Genomic DNA, 19,867 nt, shown 5'->3' with positions numbered 1-19,867 from the left:
GGTTATTCCAATGAAAATACCTAATAAATCTTTTTCAATAATAATATATATCTTTGTAAAAGAAAATTAAAAATAAATAAAGTTAACAACTATTTTCAATTCATATATATGATATGTGATACAACAGATTATTTCAATTAGATAACACAATATTTGCTTTTTTAGGGTATATATCTTTCTTTCAAATTAATTATTACTTTTTAAAGCGTTTAATATTTTCAAATATTTTTTGTGTATTTAAATATATTTTTCATACTTTCAACAAGTAAAAATTTATTTTTGTAATGAAATTCGAACCCATCACCCGTGGGCTTAACCTATGTATGGAATGTGGATTGAGTTGGGTCGAATTAAAAAAAAAAAAAAACAAATTTTGTTCTTTCTAAGTCTCATTTATAATTCAATTTATATCCGATTTAACGAGCTTTCAGTACACAAGTCCTAAGTTTAGTGGTAATAATCTTCGAGATTTGGCTTACGACAGTAGTAAATAATAACTTTTAGTGTTATGTGTGTGAGTGTATAGTATAAACCAATATTATAATGTTATAATGTTTAAGATTAGGGATGATCTAACTCATCTTTTGAAATTGAAAAAAAAAAAAAGAGAACAGCTTCCATAACTTACGTTTTACCTACCTATGAGAGAGGAGTCTCAACCATTGAGGTTGCTGTGATAAATTTAGGCTTTGGAACTAAGGCTACCAATAAAACTTGTCGTCTTTTTTATCGTTTCGTGTTTTCTGTGTATTATAAATTTTATCTTTTTGTTTCACATAAATTCACTACTATTTTATTTTCACATTAAAATAAGTCACAAAAATTAGTTATTATATATTTATATAAATATATATATAATTTAATTTATTTTTAATATATATTTTATTCTAATAATTAATTTTAATAACGGATTTTAGTATACACTTAATATAATTAAAATTACTAAACCTTTTGTCAAACTCTATCAATTTTTTTCAAAATAAAAAAACTAACTGAATTACCTCTTCATAATTTAATATAATAAACATTTACATTTTATAACTAATTATTATTTTTATATAAAAACGTGTGTTGAATTAACACACATGGAAATTGAATGAAGGGTAATACTATTGATGAGGGACAGGAAATTGGAAGAAAGTGCACATTGTAGGTAGCAAAACAAAACTAGAAACCCTAGCCATAGTTGGTTACCTACTGTATCCCTCAATCCCACAGGTTAAGGACTAATTCGTCACGAATCTGAATTCTATTTAAGGGTCTGCCGCTGGCCAATGAATTGCTACATGTACAAAGCGGAATTCAAACCTTCGACACTTATTTAAGCGGACGAATAAACTGACTACTCCACCAACCCAAATCGGCTAACCCTAGCTATAGTTAACAGCCTTATAGAGCATATAGTAGAGAAGTTTAAGGCGAAACTTATATATGGTATGGTCCCATGAGGCTATTATAATAATTACCCACGAACGTTAGTGGAGAAAACTCACGTTGCATATTTTATTGTCTCCCCTATAATTCACATAACCTAGCTCTACAAACTTATTATACGTCACTCCTTATGAACCATTCCCCTCCATAAATTCCCACTCCCACAAACCCCAACACAAAGAAAAAGAAAGAAACTCATACACACAATAACCCTAGCTAGCTACCTATCTATCTATGGCTGAAGGATGTGGTGGAAACTCAGTTGCAACCACTTCTCCTGCTTCATTCAATTGGTGGTACCTCCATGCAAATCATGCTACTAATACTAACGCATATAATAATAATAATAATAATTCTTCATCATGTTCTTGTGAGGAGGATATATCTGTTTCAACATCTTTCACTAATGCCTCCAACCATTCAACCCTCACTGTTGATTCTTCCCGAAGGCTTCTTCATCCTTCCTCCAACAACAACCACTTCTTGCCCGAACATGCTGACGATAATCATCTTTGGAATCATGTTCTTTCGTGAGTACTACTATACCTACCTTCAAATTTCTATGATTTTTATACAGATATAGTTTCTAAACCACTTTCTTTATTGTTATTCAAGTGTTTATATATGTATATATAGAGAGAGAATTAGAGAAAAGGGAATAATAACTTTTATTTAGGTGGAATAATATAGGGTGCTATAAGGTTTTATTTATATAGGAGCCTATTAAATAGGGTTAAGGTACTATTTTTTTTTCTGTCTTCTATAGATTTTGCTAATCCAATCCACAAATTAGTCAATGCTTTCATACTATGAAACTAAGATTTTTTCTGATTTCATTCAAACCAACAAAATCCTTAATATATCTTTAATATTTATTTTGTTTTATTGTATATTTGAATCCAAAAAAATCAAAATTGGATTTGATATGCACCCACATAGATTAAATATATTAAGGTTAATTTGGTAATTTTTTTTTTAGAGCTGTTGGATCAAACGGGGAGTTACACAACAATGAAGAAATGGGAGAAATGAAGTTTCTGGATGCATTATCATCTAAGAACATGACAAGCTCTATGTTTGAAGAACCGGCATGTGACTACTTGAAGAAACTTGACACCACTACTAGTTGGGAATATAGTGGTGGATCAACTTCTTCATCATTCAACAACAGTTTTGAGAAGCACTTGAATAATAATAATAATAATAATGGGTTCAGTGATGATGCATTGATTGAGAATAATGAAAGGTTGACTAAGTTATCTAATCTTGTTAGCACTTGGTCTATTGCCCCACCTGACCCTGAAGTTAGTAGTAGCCACTTTGATCATCCACCAACAAATATTAATAATCATCATCATCATGACCCTAATTGTAATTTCAAGCAACAAGTTTTTATTGGAGATTCCACATCATACCCTCCAATCAGTAGCTATGATCATCCCACAAAGGTGAAGGAAGAATTTCATCATCATCATCAAACAAATAGTGGATTTCAAAATGGATTAATTAATGGTCTTTCTTCAGTGATGGGAGGAGGAGATGATAGTGGTAATAAATTTTACCATGGTTTGCCAAACCTTTCTTCATGCACAAGAAACATCTCAGATGTTATTTCCTTTAATAGTAGGCTTGGGAGGCCAGTTCTTGGAATCCATGCACAAAAGCCTAATATCAAATACATCAATAATTTATCTGAATCAAAGAAGCACCAAGGTCTTCAAACAACATCCCCGGTGAGATTATACTCTTTCCTTCCAATAATAATAATGCATGGTTGAATTAACAAAATTGGTATATTAAAGTAAAAAACAAAAATCATCTTTTTATTTACCAATTTTGTAACCTTGACAATAATTGCTATAGGTTAGTTAATTTTTTACAGTTAAACTCAAAATTTAGTAGTTAATTAAGACTCTTACATCTTATTTAAATCTGAAGTCAAGTGTTCATATCAATTCTCATTCTCATTTAATTTCCTTACATTATCTTTATTAAAAAAATAAAAAAAGAAAAAGTTTACTAATTAAGTTTGTTTTGTAAAATATGCAGATAAATAGAAGTAATAATGGAAGAGTAGAGGGGACAACAGCTCGTGAAATAAAGAAGAAAAGATCTGAAGAATCTTCAGAAGCAATTTTGAAGAAGCCTAAGCAAGATACATCCACAGCTTCTTCTACAAAGGTATACATAACAATATATATAATGAAAAACTACCATAGGTATATATTAAAATCACCTCTTAAAATTAACGAATAAATTACCATTTATATCTATAAAAGATACAAGACAAATGTATCTATATAAGAATAAAACGACAATTGTACTTACGGAAAATAGTTTTTGTGTGCTAAGAATATCTTAATGGACCAATCGTGTAACCAACGTCCGAGTACTCTTAGCACACGAAAACCATCTTCTGTGGTTATAATTGTCGTTTTATTCTTCTATGGGTACATTATTATCTGTATCTTTTACAGATATAAATAATAATTTATTCTAAAATTAATTATTAATAGATAATACACATCAAAATATACATATTAAAAATAAATTGAACTGCATATATATTTGTACAAAAATACATAATAGTTGATTTTAGTTTTTAATAACGGGAGTTATATTAATTAAATTAAAGAAAATGAAGAAAAAGAAACTTGTTTATTTAAAATTAATAAGAAGCTTCTATTCATTTTTATTTTGTTTAAAAGGTGCAAGCACCCAAAGTCAAGCTGGGGGACAAGATCACAGCCCTTCAACAAATTGTGTCTCCATTTGGAAAGGTTGTTACTACGGATTGCACTAATTTCTTCCTTTTTATTTCTTTATTTGTTAACTTTTTTTTTCCTTCTCAACTTTGTATATATTTAAATAAATAATTAACAGTGCTTTCTACTTTTCTCACTACCTACTACTTCATAGTGATCCAATTTTCTTTCTTGAATTTCAGACAGACACAGCTTCGGTGCTGTTTGAAGCAATTGGGTACATAAAGTTTCTTCAAGAACAAGTCCAGGTACGTATCACTTTGAAAAAAGTTTCCTTTATCATTGAATCATTATGCTAATGCAACTAAATATAATTATATAATAATACACCAATTATTGTTGCTTTCTTTTAATTTTCTTTTTCTTCTTCTTCTTTTTTCTCCCCATTTTTTTAATGTTACACTGAAGAAGAACACATTTTCCCTCTATCCCATGAACAACATGCACAATTATAGCAACGTACACTTTTATTTGTACCATAAACACGGAAATTAATTTTTTTTTTTGAAATAAAAAGTTTAACAAAGTAAAGTGGAGCATTTAGAAAGTTCAGAATTATAATACAAATACTAATAAAAAAATCGTAGTTATTTCTGACATTGTCATCAACAACTAGACGGAACAAAGTCAACTCACTCTTTTAGTTCCTAATCGACTTAGTAATAGCTACCTGTTACGTTCGTCTTTTTTTATAGGAACTCCTGTTCAACTCTCAAAGTGTTGCTTAATAATTCTTAGAATAGACCAAAATTTATTATAGACATATAACCAAGCACACCACACCTGTCACGTGAACTCACAACCAATAAATTATCCAAAAAATAAGAATTATTACGAACTTTTTTTCTTTTGGGAGTAAGAAATTACAAAGTTATTTATGACAACACATTATGTAAAGAATAAGAGTGAAAGATATACTTAATTAATCTTCTTGTGAACCAATATATATATAACGCAAACAATTATCTTGTACTATGAAAAATAATCATAATTAAGAGCTATGTTGCTTTAATTATTCCCTTAATATATATTGGGATAGTTTACATTCACAATAATAATTATTCTTGCATGTGCTTGCTGCAGCTACTAAGCAACCCTTACTTGAAGTCTAATTCCCACAAGGTAATTAAGAAATTTCTCTTATGTATTCTCTCTTTTCTCAAATAATAATGTCCACTTTTAATTTTTTATTTGAATTAAGAGAGTGATTAAAATGTATTAGAGTTATAAAAATAAAAAATATGTTTTAAAATTGTCTTTAATAACAATAATGATTGTCTTTAATTATTTTGCTTTTTTACTAATTTATTCTCTCTATTATTATTTCGAGAGAATGACTGAACAAAAAAAAAGTAATTTGACATTGATTTATTAAGGGGATACTTATTTTTTTGAAAAATAAAAATTTTAAAATTAAACAACTTATTTGAAAATGGGAGGAACAATATTCTTTCACATCTATCAAATTTTCACTCTTCATTGTTAAATTAATGGCATTATTGTTGATTTTTCTCTTGGTGTTACTTAATAATATAGGATCCATGGGGAAGCTTGGATAGAAAAGATCACCACAAGGAGGATGCAAAATTAGACCTTAGGACTAGAGGACTTTGTTTAGTTCCAACTTCATGTACTCCTCTTATTTACAGAGAGAACAGTGGACCAGATTATTGGACACCAGCATACAGAGGATGTTTGTATAGGTGAAAATTGAAATGTCATTATGCATGGCTAATATAAATGTTAATATAGTACTTTTGTTTGGTTTGCTCTTGGGAAACATTTTACAAAGCTCTGTTAAATAAAACATATGTACCCATGGTGATATTCTAATATAAATAACTTTTTGTCTTAATGTAATTCATATATATATAGGTTTTATGCTACAATACTTTTGATATATCTTTTATTAAGTATATAAATACTGCAAATAGTTTCATTATTTTTTTTAATAATAAAAACATGAAAATAATGAAAATAGTAGTTAAATATGATTCTAGACAAAATCAAATTTGGTACTTTAAAGAATTAAAATTTATGACTATTGTTCATACTCTAACCCAATAAATAAAGTCAGATCCAATAAAGATAAAAGGTTCAATAAAAAAATGTGATCTCCATCGTATATCCGACTTCTTTGAAGAGGTCGGACGCCACAAAACGAGCTCAGCTCAACTTGCCCAAGCAAGTAACTGCCTCCGCGAATTTATCCAATTATTTTTATTTTTTCTGAAAGATATAAATCTCAACAATTTCCAAGATAAAGGAACAGTTATCCACCAACAAATGTGGAACTACTCCAACAAAGGTGGTTAACGACTCAACCATAAATATACTGACATTCTTAAGGTATATTCACGTTCTAATCTACTAAAAACCTGTCTAAAGTCCTTGCTAACTTAAGTATTGGAATCTCTTACAGGTATCACCCCCACCTTCTCACGAAGAACTCGGACGACGGTAATTCAGCACAAGAGTAAGTCGGACGTTGCTTTACAAGGAGTCGGGACCTCACGTCCAGGCCCACATAAACTTTCAGGTAACCCTCTGGCAAGGCAAGTACCTTATATATAGTAGGGATTGACTACTTTATTAAATGGATCAAGGCGGAACCGCTGGCAATTATCACTGTCCAAAGAAGTCGAAAGTTCTCCTTTACAAAAAAATTATCATAAGGTTTGGAGTTCCTCACTTCATCACCATAGATAATCAAACTCGGTTTACTGACTCAACCTTTAGAAATTTGGTGGCCAACTTAAAAATAAAGTACCAATTCATATTAGTGGAACACCCTTAGGCCAATGGACAAGTTGAGGCGGCCAACAAAGTCATATTAGTCGGGTTAAAGCGCTGATTGCAAGAAGCAAAGGAAAAATGGGCAGACGACCTTCCCCAAGTCTTATGGGCATATCGGACAACTCCTCATTCCACAACAGGGGAGTTTTCTTTCCGACTTGTCTACGAAACGGAAGACATGATCCCTATAGAAATTGCTGAATAATCACCTCGAGTCATATTCTACAATGAAGAGGCCAATACTCGAGCACAAAAGGAGGAGTTTGACCTCCTCCCAAAAATTCGAGAACGAGCTCAGATTAGAAAGGAAGCACTAAAACAAAGGATGGCCCTAAGATATAATCAAAAGAAGTTTCACCACAAACGACTTCATGTTGATTCGAAATAACATCGAAGTTCAGAAGGCAGGCGAAGGGAAGCTAGCAGCAAATTAAAAAGAACCCTACAAAATTGTTGAAGTCTTAGAAAAATGTTACTACAAGGTGTCCGACCTGCAAGGACGGGAGCTCCTGAGGTCTTGGAACACGTGAAACCTAAAGAAGTACTACAGTTAGGAAGTAAGCCTTGTTCCCTGATGTACTATTTTTTCCAACCTTAAAAGTTTTTCCCTAAAAAAATAATTTCTCCTAAAGAGAATTTTAACTAGGCACCAATGCAAGTGCTAAGGGTACTCAAGCCCTAAGTAAAGTAGGTTTATGTAAAGGAATTGCTAATTTATCAATAAAATTCCTGTTTTCATTCAAATGTTCCCTATTAAAACGCATTAATTGAAACTCGACAAACCGCAAAAATCATTGTCCAACCTAAAATGGTTAACAAGATGAAGCAACGAGGTACAAATTAATGTAAGAAGTTATGTAAACAATTAGTGAAAACCGACCTCAATTATAAGGTGGAATAAAAAATGAAGTGTAGTAGCAAAGTTTGATTACACGAAGTTGAAACTTGAAAAGGAAATCCATACAAATGAACTCACTACTTAAATTCAACAAAGAAACAGCATCGAAAAAGTTGCTAAGGTATACTACCAAACCAAGAAACTGCCCAAAAACTAATCCTAGCTTCCAAAAAAGGCCTCGCTTCATTATTCAAGGAGCACAAAGGCTCTTTAAAGTTCCAAAGTGATTTGAATACAACTTCAAAAAGATCTTAAAACTATAAATATTATAAAATAAAGTGTTCAAAAAAGCTACTAGCTATTACAAAAATAAATGGTTTAAAGACCTACAAGTCGAGCCATCAAGGAATAGCCAAAAGAAAGCCCTAAAAAACTATTAAGTAGTGCCAAGCAATGGGTTAAGGTCTTCTCCAATATCAGCGTCTTTACCCTAAACATGAGGGGTTGGAGGATGGACCAAGACCGGCGCAGCAGGAATAGCCCCAGGAGACGAAGGAGGAAGATCCACATTAACGACCTCAGGCTGGACCTCGGGAAATTGAAAAGCTTGACCACCTTGTGGTCCCAAAGACTTCGGGTCGGGCAACGGCTCCTCTTCCTCGTCTTTAGGGGCCGGTACGATCTTCCTATCAATAACAATATTGTCCTGACTAAATAGAGAGAGATCGACCCTAAGGACAAGGACTTGAACTTGAGATTTGAGGTTGTTGAACATCTCATCCATCCCCTCGACCATGTACTCTTCAAGGGTGGCATACCTCTCCTTAACTTTTTCCAACTCTTCCTGAAGGTCAAGCTTTTTCCCATAAACCCATCCGCCCTCATTTTCACCCCCTTTGCCATAGTTGCGGTAGCCTCCGCCGTATTTACCTGGGCCCAAGCTTTTTTTAGGTCGGACCTCAACCCGGTCTTCTCCTCCTCCAAATCTTTTTTCAATTCCTTTAGCCTCTCCATCTCAGCTCGAACAGTATCAAGAGAGCTTTGAGTGACACTAAGGAGAGTCTTTCTCAACTCCTTGGTCAAGGATGTGCATATTCGCGCAACCCGAATACCATTTTGTGCCATAAGCCGAAGGTGATTCTGGATAGCCACATCATCCATACTGATGCGACTGTAAAGAAGAATATTTATCTCACTTTAGGCAAGCCCATCAAAATTCTTATAATAAATACTCCCTTTTTCAACAGTATTTTTGTCTCTTTGGGGGAGGCTCGGAAGATAAGGGAGAAAGAGAAATAATAGAACTCTCTGGAGGAAGGTCAAGAGAGATTAGCCGACTTGTTGAAGTGGAAATGATTTTCTTTTGAGCTGAAGAGTCTGAATCCGACTTCTTCGGAGAAGGACGGGAAGAAGCACTCTCGGCCTCTTCATCCTAAAGGTCCACGAGCCATGACAGTCTTCTGAGTTTGGCGTAGTTGTTTAATCGCGGTAGTCTTGGGAGCCATGATCTTTGCAAAACAAGAATAAAAGGAACATTAGTCAAACGAATTACAACTAAGGAGTCATAAAAGCTAAGGGTCGAAAAATTACCTAGCTCGGACTGAAGTTAACTAGGGTCCCCTAAAAAATTTTTTGTGTTTAAGTGAGGAGTCCGGACCCAGCACTTTTCTAACACGTCCACAAAATATTTTTCAATCTCATCTAATGCATCTACGTTGTATTTAGCTATCACCGGTTTTTTCTTCTAGTACAACGGAAAAGAAGGTTCATCATTTTCATCTAAATAGAAAGGCCGAGCACTCTCTACAGCTCGGATTTTAAAGAAATAGTTCTTAAAGTCGTGGAATGATTCATCAAAAATGGAAAAAAATCTTCCTACCCTAAACAATACGAAAGAAAAACCAAAATTTTTTTTTTTTTCGATAATCCGAATTTGGTCAACACAAAAAAATAAAAAAAGACCTTAGTAGAAGGTCGAACATCAAACTTTCCACATAGAAACATATATATATATATATATATATATATATTAATTACAATTACAATAAATACCGGAAGCAATGCAAGTTGAGCATAAATCGGCAAAAGCCATGGTTGGTGATGCACTCAGTCTAAGAGGTACCTCTATTCGGTCATGCTTTATATAATGAGAACTTGGAAGTTAATTGGAACACATCCCCCACCTCTTAATGTTAATATTAATGGCGTTGACCAAAAGTAATTTTACACAAATCTTTAATTTCCTTCCCAGAAATTATGTTCAACTTGTTTCAATTGGGAGGTGGAGAGAGGTATATGGGGACGTAATGAGGATTCGACAAATTAAATTCGAATTATTTTTTAAAAAAAATTGCTAAGATTAATTAAAATCGGATCAAATTATTTTAAAGTAAACAAGTTAATAAAGTAGAAAAATGGAAATCTAATCACTCTTAAATTAAAATTATGAGCCGCACACATAATAAAAATTATTAATCTAATAGTAATAAATTAAAATTTTTCATTTTAAAAAATCTTTTTCGGTTAAAAAAAAAAGTAGCGGATCAGAATTCAGAAAAGATGTCGCAGTCATGCTTATAGACTTATAGTTATACATACCATAATTAATATTAATATTGTGTAATAACATCAAATATTTAAATCAATACAAATAATATAATATTATGTATTAGTCTAAAATTTTATTCATTTTAAACATAAAACATTAACTTATAGTCTTATAATAACTCATAACAAAATATTAAGGTTTACAATACTTAAATTCCACATAAGAATAGCCATCATCCATCACTAATAACACAAAATATTAATTATATATGATGACCGAGCCACCAGACCGAGTTCGGGTGACCCGAGCCATGGTCCGAACCTGATCCGAAATAATGACTGGGTCTATTTTTGAGACCCTTACCCATAGGGGTGTGCATGGCCCGACCCGGCCCCAAATACTTTAGGGACTAATTTGGTGTGATTTTATCAGGTATAGGGTCGGGTAAGGGTCTCAAAAATAGACCCGGTCATTATTTCGGGTCGGGTTCAGTCCATGTCTCGGGTCACCCGAAATTGGTCCGGTGGCCTGATTATCATACACAATTAATATTTTGTGTTATTAGTGACGGATGATGGCTATTTTTATGTGGAATTTAAGTATTGTAAACTTTAATATTTTGTGTTATTAGTTATTATAGGACTATAAGTTAATGTTTTATGTTTAAAATGCATAAGATTTTAGACTAATTAATGCATAATATTGTGTTATTTGTATTGATTTAAATATTTGGTGTTATTAGACAATATTAGTATTGATTATGGTTATGCTTTAATTGTAGAGAAGAGTTGGTTCTTGTTATATTTTTCTAAGTGAATTTTACCATGTCAAATAATGGTTGGAGTATTGGAAATTTGGATATTTTCACATGTTACCTTATAAGAAGGTATCAAGGTAATGTAATGTTAACGGCCCGATTTTCACCCGATTTTTACTCGGTATAATCGTGATCCGAAAGTGTATATGTTTCATCAGGTCTAGGGTCGGATTCGGGTCTAATAAATAGGCCCGCTATATATTTCGGGACGGGTCTGAGTTACATCAAACTCGATTTCACCCGGTCCATGCACACCCATATTTACCCGGTCCTAAATTCGATAAAATCACACCAAAATAGTCCCTAAAGTATTTAGGACCGGATTGGATCTTCAGGTTGGATCGGACCATGCACACCCCTACTAATAAAAATTCTTGCATCAAAAAAAGGATATGTGTATATATATAGATATTAATATGAATGTATATAGAAAAAATAAATTATAAAATATGAATAAATTAATATTTTAAAAACGTCCCAAGAACACTTGGACCATTTTAATATTTTTTCAAAAAAATAAATAGTAACTTTAAAAGGAAGAGAGCTTATTAACTTTTTCTTTCATTCTTTTGGGAAAAGCTTTTTTGTTTATTCTATTATTTTTGGTTAACATATGGGCCAGAGGCCCAAACGACAGAAAAACTAAGCTAATAAAAGGAACATTCCAGGGATTAAGGGACGAGAGTATTGGTTATTACTGAAGCCCAACCCAACTCATAATACCCCATGTGAGTATCGTCCATATTCCGATATTGGTATTGGAGTCATAACGGTGGGCTTTACAAACCAGTTTAGTTCTTTTGTCAATGACCAAACAAATTGGCCAGCGGCAAACCCTTAAATGGAGCTCAGTACCGTGACGGATTAGTCCTTGACCTGTCGAGTTGGGGGATACCGTGGGAAACAAAAAGAAAATTATTCATTCAATTTTTTTTTTTTTGGATAAGATGAGTTGGACAATTTCTGATTTTAAACATTACAATATCATACTACACACTCCCCACATACAACACTTTTATTGCCAATGAAAAGATGAGAATTTGGCTTTGGGTGCACTACTTGAAGGGACCAACAAAATTTCCCTCCAAACCAATATTGGAGTTATTGGGGGAAGTCACAAATATTGGAGTTAGCAAAGGCAACATACATTTTCTTGTTGTATGCTCTACCATATCCGGTACTTATATTCAATTTGAAGTAACATAACTGAAACAAGTTCTTCTTCAGATTGAGTAATTATTCCTAATTTCTCCATGAAAACTTATTAATAATGTCCCACTTTTTTGTATGCCCCGGCCCACCTGTCCGTATAAAATCTGATTTCCAACATAATGTAAAAGAATACCTTAGAATTAAAGCAATGGAGAAACACATATATACCCGCCATTTGAATATCAGAAATTGAGACAATGCCAAATTCCCTGAAGGCTTTAATTATTATTGTTTTTGTTGTTGTTTATATATATGTAATTTCTCTTCCTCTGGGGTACTTATCCTCCCAAAATGTGTCTCAATTTTAAGCTTCTATCCAAAAGGAGGCCACACATGTCTAGGGGTCCACTTGTATATGGTGATGACCCCCCAACTTCATGTGTCCTTCCAATGTCAATTCACATGTTTGCATCATGTGTATGTTCCTTCTTTTCGTTGCAATCCCTATTGGACATACATATGCCATGTACTTAAATTATTTCTCTTCATTTTCTTCAATTATATATATACACCTTCAAATCAAAATGTATTTTCATTGTTTAATCAATATTATTATGATTTAGAAAAAATTTAGAGAGCCAATTATAATATAAGCCAACTAAACAAATTTCTTTTTATTTTTGATTTTGAAATTCAAAAAATTAGGGTAGTGGATTTTTCTTTTTTAACACTTATTTTTTAATTAGTTGGCTGGAATTGACTTTATTCTTAGTTATTTCTCTAGAACTGTATTTATTTGTTGAGATATGAACACTAATTATTAGATCCGGTATATGTTTACTATTTGTTTGTTGAGACATAAATTTGGATGGACTCAGTGATACATAAATACATACAAAATACATATATTTAGTATTTCTCTTTAAAGCTGAGACACAGAGACATAATGCATAAGACCTAAAATTTAACATTTTTATCTTTAGTTCTTTTTAAAATTACCAATACATAAGATAGGGAGAGTAAAATTAACATTTGATTTATATATGTGTCTTATACATTATTACTAAACACATTATAAAATTTATGTATCTTTATGTATTTGTGTATGTTTCTCAAAGACACTGACAAACCAAATGTAACGGACTTATTATTATTATTATTATTATTAGGTGGGTACTCCCATGAAGATATTATAATTATCTTCATGTGATGATTTTTCTTTTTGACCCTTAGATGATGGAGTGTAGGGTTAGATTTTGATATGTTATAAAAGTGTTGTTTTTATTTAAAGTGTGGCCAAATCAATAAATCACACTTTTATACAAAGCATCTTCATAAAAAGATGTTTTTTGCATCTTCATTTGAGTAGCTCCCTTATTATTATTATTATTATTATAAGAATTTTTTGTTGGTTTATTGTGCTGTTTCTAATCTCCTGTATATATGATTCTTATATATATGTTTTGAATTCATCAATAGTAGGGTAATATAATATTCACTTATTAATAATTATATGAATTCATTTATAAACTCATAGTCTCCATTTATATGTTTCATCTTCTTCGTTCTATCTAGTGTTGTGATCAGAGCACGCTTTTATAAAATTATGTGCTCATATAAATATATAGTTTCTTTCCTTGCGTTGTAAACACGTCATCATGGCATCTTCAACATTATTTTTCACCTTGAAAGTTAGTTCTTCTAACGGTCTAATTCCATAAGCTTGATGAGGAGAGTCTTGCAATGTTTGGGATGGGCAAGCCTCTTGTGCTACCCTTTAACATGGTATTTCGGCATTATGCTTGTAATCGCTAAATAAGTAATAATGTATTTGTGCATATTTATTTTTAAAAATTGAATCGGTTATTGAATAATCAACATAGTTATAAATTTGAAAATTTAAAGGTTCATTTGAAGTTTAACTGGAGTGGAATTGAATTAGATACAATAAAATAATATATTTATGTATAATATATATTATAAAAAGGATAATCTTTTTGGTTTTATTATTTTAACATAGTTAATTGGTAAAAAACTACACAGATTCAATTCTTGGGCCGGTTTGTTATTAGCTGATTTTTTACTTGATCCAAATAAGTGTTATGAATGATTTTTAGTTAATTTGGTTAAATTAATTGATTTGATTCGATTCTAAGAATACTAAAATTTAGTACATTATGATGAGTTTGGAAAACTCTAAATTAATATTTGTGATGACTAAACATTATTAATTATATTAATTACAAAATTATTAATTTGATTTTCCTTTAACATATGTTAATTAATAATTTTGTGATGCAGTTTTAATTTGGGCCGAAAATAAAATAAAATGCTGCAGCCCAAGTGTGAATTTGCTTTCCAATTCAGCATTGATTCAAAAATATTCAATGATATATGGCTGAATTATTGTAATGATTTATTGGGCTAGATTAATATTGTTACTCCAAGCCCAAAGAAAGCTTCCTATGTTTGATTCAAAATCCATCAGGAAAGAAATTGTTACTAGTTGGGCCAAAATGAAATTTATTGGTACCAAGCCCAATGTTGATGAATGCTTCCATGCCTTATTCGAATCCATGAAGCAAATGAAATGCCTAAATGCTTCCAACGGATTCCACTTCATTATTGTGAAGGATTTCAAATTTAATTAATGCATTGGAAACATAAGAAAGAAAGAGAAGATTGATTTGATGACTATTATGACACTACACGCTACTCAACAAAGGGAAGTGGGAAACTTAATTCACTTTTATACTCTCTCTTTGTTCATTGATTATTGTTCAAATCCATTGAATATTTTCTCTCTTCTCTCTCATCCCTTTCCTCTTCTTTCTTCGGTTATTACACAGGAAGCCATGCAAGCTACTTGGAGCTACCAAAAGGAAAGAAAAGCAAGGCTAAAGACCATCGAGTTGATGGCACGAAAAAGAAAAAGAAAAGTATGATGTGGCTGAGATTATCACCTAATCTGGTAAGATTTGGTGAGGTAATCTCGGATCCTTCATACTCAAAAAGAAGGATGAAGATTCGGCAAAGAGGTGAGATTCTTGAAGCATGGCTTGTCTTTGATTCTGCTCAACCACCACAGGGAGTAGCTAGAGTGGCGAAGTGATGGTTGAAGGCAGAGATTGAAGCAGATGAAGTCATCATCATCATGAAGCATCAAGGGCCAAAAATCCATCTTGGAGAGGAAGCCAAGAATGGAGAGCTCGGATTGATGAAGGTTGATGATCAAGAAAGGACTTGAGGTAATTGCATGTTGGGTTTTGCATGGTTATCTCTTCTCTCTCTATGTGGCCAAACCGGTTCTGTTTCTTGAAGGAGGAAGAAGTCGGTTTGGGTGTTGGCTTCAAGTGTGGAGGCTTCTCTCTTCTTTAAAAAGGGAGAACAGCCACTGTTTGGAGCAAGGAGTAAGATTTGAGAGTGCAAGGCACAGAGTTCTCAGAGCTACCTAAGCTAGCAGTTCTTCTTCTCCTTCAATGTTTTTTGTTTAGTATTTTTCTGTTTAATTTTGTCATGTCTTGAGTCTCATGGAAAAAGGCAAACAGTGAGGTTTGTAATGAAAAAGCCATAGAGCGGAAAAAGGCAGAGAGTGCAAAATTAAAAGAAAAAGCCATAGATGTCTTAGAGTTCCTTTGTTCATCTATGTTGTGTTTCATGATTCTGTGGGAATCCCCTTGTAAGTTGGGTTAGCACTTTACATGTTGTAATCAGATTGATTATAGTAAAATTTCATCATGTTTGTGATGGAGACTGGATGTAGGCTGCACTGCACTTAGCAGCTGAACCAGGATATATCTGGGTGTAATCTTCAACTCTTCTCTTCTACATTTTTGTTTCTACTGTAAAGGAGTAAAGACTAAAATTGTCTCGTGCCAAGTGACGAGACAAAAAGAAAAGTCTCGTGGCAAGGGACGAGACAAAACAAAGTTGCTCGTGTCCAGTGACGAGCAAAAACAGAAAAGTCTTCTCTGAAGGTCAGCAAGTGTTTGCATTTAAAAAGGGGGCTAAGATTCAACCCCCCCTTCTCTTAGCCACTGAAACCATCAATTGATATCAGAGCTTGGTCTCAAAGAGATCAAGCTTTGCAGCTTGGAGTAAAGATCCTTATGGCAGAAAACAGTGGTGCAAATGTGGTGTCCTATAATCTCACAGAAGGGCAGTCAAGCAACAGACCACCTCTTTTCAATGGAAAAATTATACCTATTGGAAGGAGAGGATGAAGATATTTGTACAAGCTGTAGATTACAGACTTTGGAAGATTATTCTTGAAGGGCCTCAATTTCCAACTACCACAAGTGCTGAAGGGGTAGTCTCTCTTAAACCAGAAGCAAGATGGACCGAGGAAGATAGGAAGAAGGTAGAATTAAATGCCAAGGCAGTAAACCTGCTCAACTGTGCTATCAGCTTTGAGGAGTACCGACGGGTATCACGATGCACAACGGCAAAGAAAATCTGGGACAAGCTACAAATCACTCATGAAGGAACCACTATTGTAAAGAAGACTCGGACAGATATGTTGAACAGAGAATATGAAATGTTTACAATGAAGGAAGGAGAATCCATTGATGAGCTGTTCGAACAGTTCAATTCCATCATTGTTAGCTTAGATGCTCTGGGAATTACACATTCTGAATCTGTGCTAGTGAGCAGAGTGTTGAGATGTCTCACAAAAGAATGGGAAACAAAAGCTTTAATTATTTCTGAGAGCAGTAGTTTAGATTCCATGACACTTGATGATTTGAGAGGAAACCTTCTAGCTTTTGAAAACACCTATTTGAAAAAAGACTCAAAAAAGAAAGGAATTGCTTTTTCATCCTTGACTAACCCTCTGGATGATGAATCCAGTGATAACTCTTCTGAAAATGAGTTTGTGTTGTTTGCAAAAAAATTCAGGAAAATGGCAAACCTCAAAGGCAAAAGCAGCAGCTCAAGGAGGATGAAGAAAGACCTTAGCAAAGTAACTTGTTACAATTGCAAGGAAATGGGGCACTTCAAATCTGATTGTCCCAAGTTGAAGAAGGAGGAGGAGAAGCCGAAAAGAGGAAAGAAGAAGGGACTGATGACTTCTTGGGAAGATTTGGAAAATGACTCAGAGGATGATGATGAGGAAACCGAGACCAAGTCCCAACCATGTCTCATGGCAGATCACATAGATCAGGTAGTCTTTCATAACCCTAATACTGAAGATCTTCATCTTATGATAGACCACCTTTCTGAAAAAATAAGATGTTTTCTGCTTGATAACCAAGATCTTGAACAACAAATCACCATTCTTAAAGCTGAAAACAGTTTTCTTAAAGAGAAAGTGAGAGAGGCCGAAACTGCTTGTGATCTTGTTGAAGAAAATAAGCAATTAAGAGCCCAAATTAAGAGCTGTAAAAGTGACCATTCGGTGCTTGCATATGTAGATTGTTTTAAGCAAAATGAAGAGTTGCTTAAAGAGGTTAAAAGGCTTAAAGAAGATCTAGCCAAGTTCACCCAAAGTTCTGAAAATCTGAATCAAATCTTGGCTTGCCAAAAACCTCTTTATGATAAAGCTGGGTTGGGTTTTTATAAATCTGAAAATTATAATTTTGAAAATATTGCTTCAACTTCAAATGATACAAAGCATCAAGACCCAACCTACTTTAACAAAACAAGCAACTCCAAGATTTTGTAGGTGGTGCAACCGAAGTGGACACTTTCCAATTCAATGCTTTTTTGGTGAAAGAATGATTGGTGACAAGGTTTATAAAATTGTTTTTGATTATAATGGCCTAGGACATAGAAGATGGTTTAACGTAAAAGGATCCAAAAAGATTTGGATACCTAAGGTCACTTGAGCTTGTTTTGTAGGTGTGCCTAGCATCCAAGAGGAAGGAGAATATGTGGTATATGGACAGCGGATGCTCTAGGCATATGACCGGAAAGACAACCTTCTTCATAAAGCTTGATAAATATGATGGAGGACTTGTCACTTTCGGTGATGATGCAAAAGGAAAAATAGTTGCTGTTGGAAAAGTGGGTAAAAATTTCTCATCTTGTATAAATGATGTTCTTCTTGTAAATGGCTTGAAACATAATTTGCTTAGTGTTAGTCAATTGTGTGATTTAGGTTTTGATGTTATTTTTAAGAAATTTGTTTGTTTAGTTGTTGATGAAAAAACTGGGGGTATTTTATTTGAAGCCAAGAGATGCAACAATGTGTATGGATTAACTCTTGAGGATTTAAAGGAACAAAATGTAACATGTTTTACATCTTTTGAATCTGAAAAATGGCTTTGGCATAGAAAGTTGGGACATGCTAGCATGTACCAAATTTCTAAGCTAGTTAAAAAGAATTTGGTTAGAGGTATTCCAAACATCAAGTTTGACAAGGATCTTACTTGCGATGCTTGCCAATTGGGTAAACAAGTAAAATCCTCTTTTAAAATAAAAGATGGAATCTCAACCAAAAGGCCATTAGAAATGTTGCATATTGATCTTTTTGGTCCTACTAGAACTCAAAGTTTAGGAGGTAAACACTATGGTCTTGTGGTGGTAGATGATTACTCTAGATTTGGTTGGGTACTTTTCCTTGCTCATAAGAATGATGCCTTTCATGCTTTTTCAACTCTTTGCAAGAAAATTCAAAATGAAAAGTATTTGAAAATTGCTCATTTGAGAAGTGATCATGGAAGAGAATTTGAAAATCAATGAAAAATTTTGTGATGATTTGGGAATTTCTCACAACTTTTCATGTCCTAGAACTCCCCAACAAAATGGGGTGGTTGAAAGAAGGAATAGAAGCCTTCAAGAAATGACTAGGGCCATGCTATGTGAGAATGAAATTCCTAAATTCTTGTGGGCTGAAGCTGTGAACACAGCATGTTATATTTTGAACCGAACAATCATTAGAAAAGGGTTAAAGAAAACCCCTTATGAACTATGGAAAGGGACCCCTCCAAATCTTAAGTATTTTCATGTTTTTGGATGCAAATGTTTTGTGCTAAATAATAAAGAAAATCTTGGAAAGTTTGATCCCAAATCCTATGAAGGAATGTTTGTTGGATATTCCACCACAAGCAAGGCATATAGAGTTTATCTCAAGGAGCATAGGACAATAGAGGAATCCATACACGTTACTTTTTGTGATTCTAACTTGATTCCCAGTATTGTGAAGGATAATGATTCAGATTGTGAAGAGGCCGGAACAAGTAAAGAAAATCCCAAATCTGTGCTAAATGAAGAATCTGTCAGCCCGGTTTTGTCTCGTCAGATTGAAGGAGAAACTTCCATTTTATCTCCTGAGCAGACACGAGAAACTGAAACAGTGAGACCACCAGAAGTTCATCAAAGCTCAACACCTGTTCGAAAGCCTAGAGAATGGAAGTCCATGAGGGGTTATCCTCATGACTTCATCATTGGCGATCCCTCTCAAGGAGTAACCACAAGATCCTCCACCAAAAGGCAAACCGAACCTAGCAATCTTGCTCTCTTGTCACAAATGGAGCCCAACAATGTCAAACAAGCTCTTGAAGACCCATCATGGGTTA

The 19,867-nt window shown here is 33.4% G+C and overlaps 1 protein-coding gene across 1 annotated transcript; it reads left to right on the top strand.

The window, feature by feature from the left end:
• The first annotated feature begins 1,569 nt into the window (after positions 1-1,569).
• Positions 1,570-6,054, top strand: LOC112712686 (transcription factor bHLH111). The gene is made up of 7 exons (XM_025765622.3): positions 1,570-1,964; positions 2,414-3,167; positions 3,484-3,615; positions 4,143-4,214; positions 4,382-4,447; positions 5,283-5,321; positions 5,736-6,054. Exons 1-7 carry the CDS (start codon positions 1,669-1,671, stop codon positions 5,904-5,906), a joined length of 1,530 nt encoding a protein of 509 aa, XP_025621407.1. The 5' UTR covers positions 1,570-1,668; the 3' UTR covers positions 5,907-6,054.
• The last annotated feature ends 13,813 nt before the right edge of the window (positions 6,055-19,867 follow it).

Source organism: Arachis hypogaea, chromosome 9 (assembly GCF_003086295.3).
Source record: "Arachis hypogaea cultivar Tifrunner chromosome 9, arahy.Tifrunner.gnm2.J5K5, whole genome shotgun sequence".
Taxonomy (NCBI): domain Eukaryota; kingdom Viridiplantae; phylum Streptophyta; class Magnoliopsida; order Fabales; family Fabaceae; genus Arachis; species Arachis hypogaea.
The sequence above is the reverse complement of the archived record's forward strand: the minus strand, read 5'-3'. Positions and strand labels throughout refer to the sequence as shown.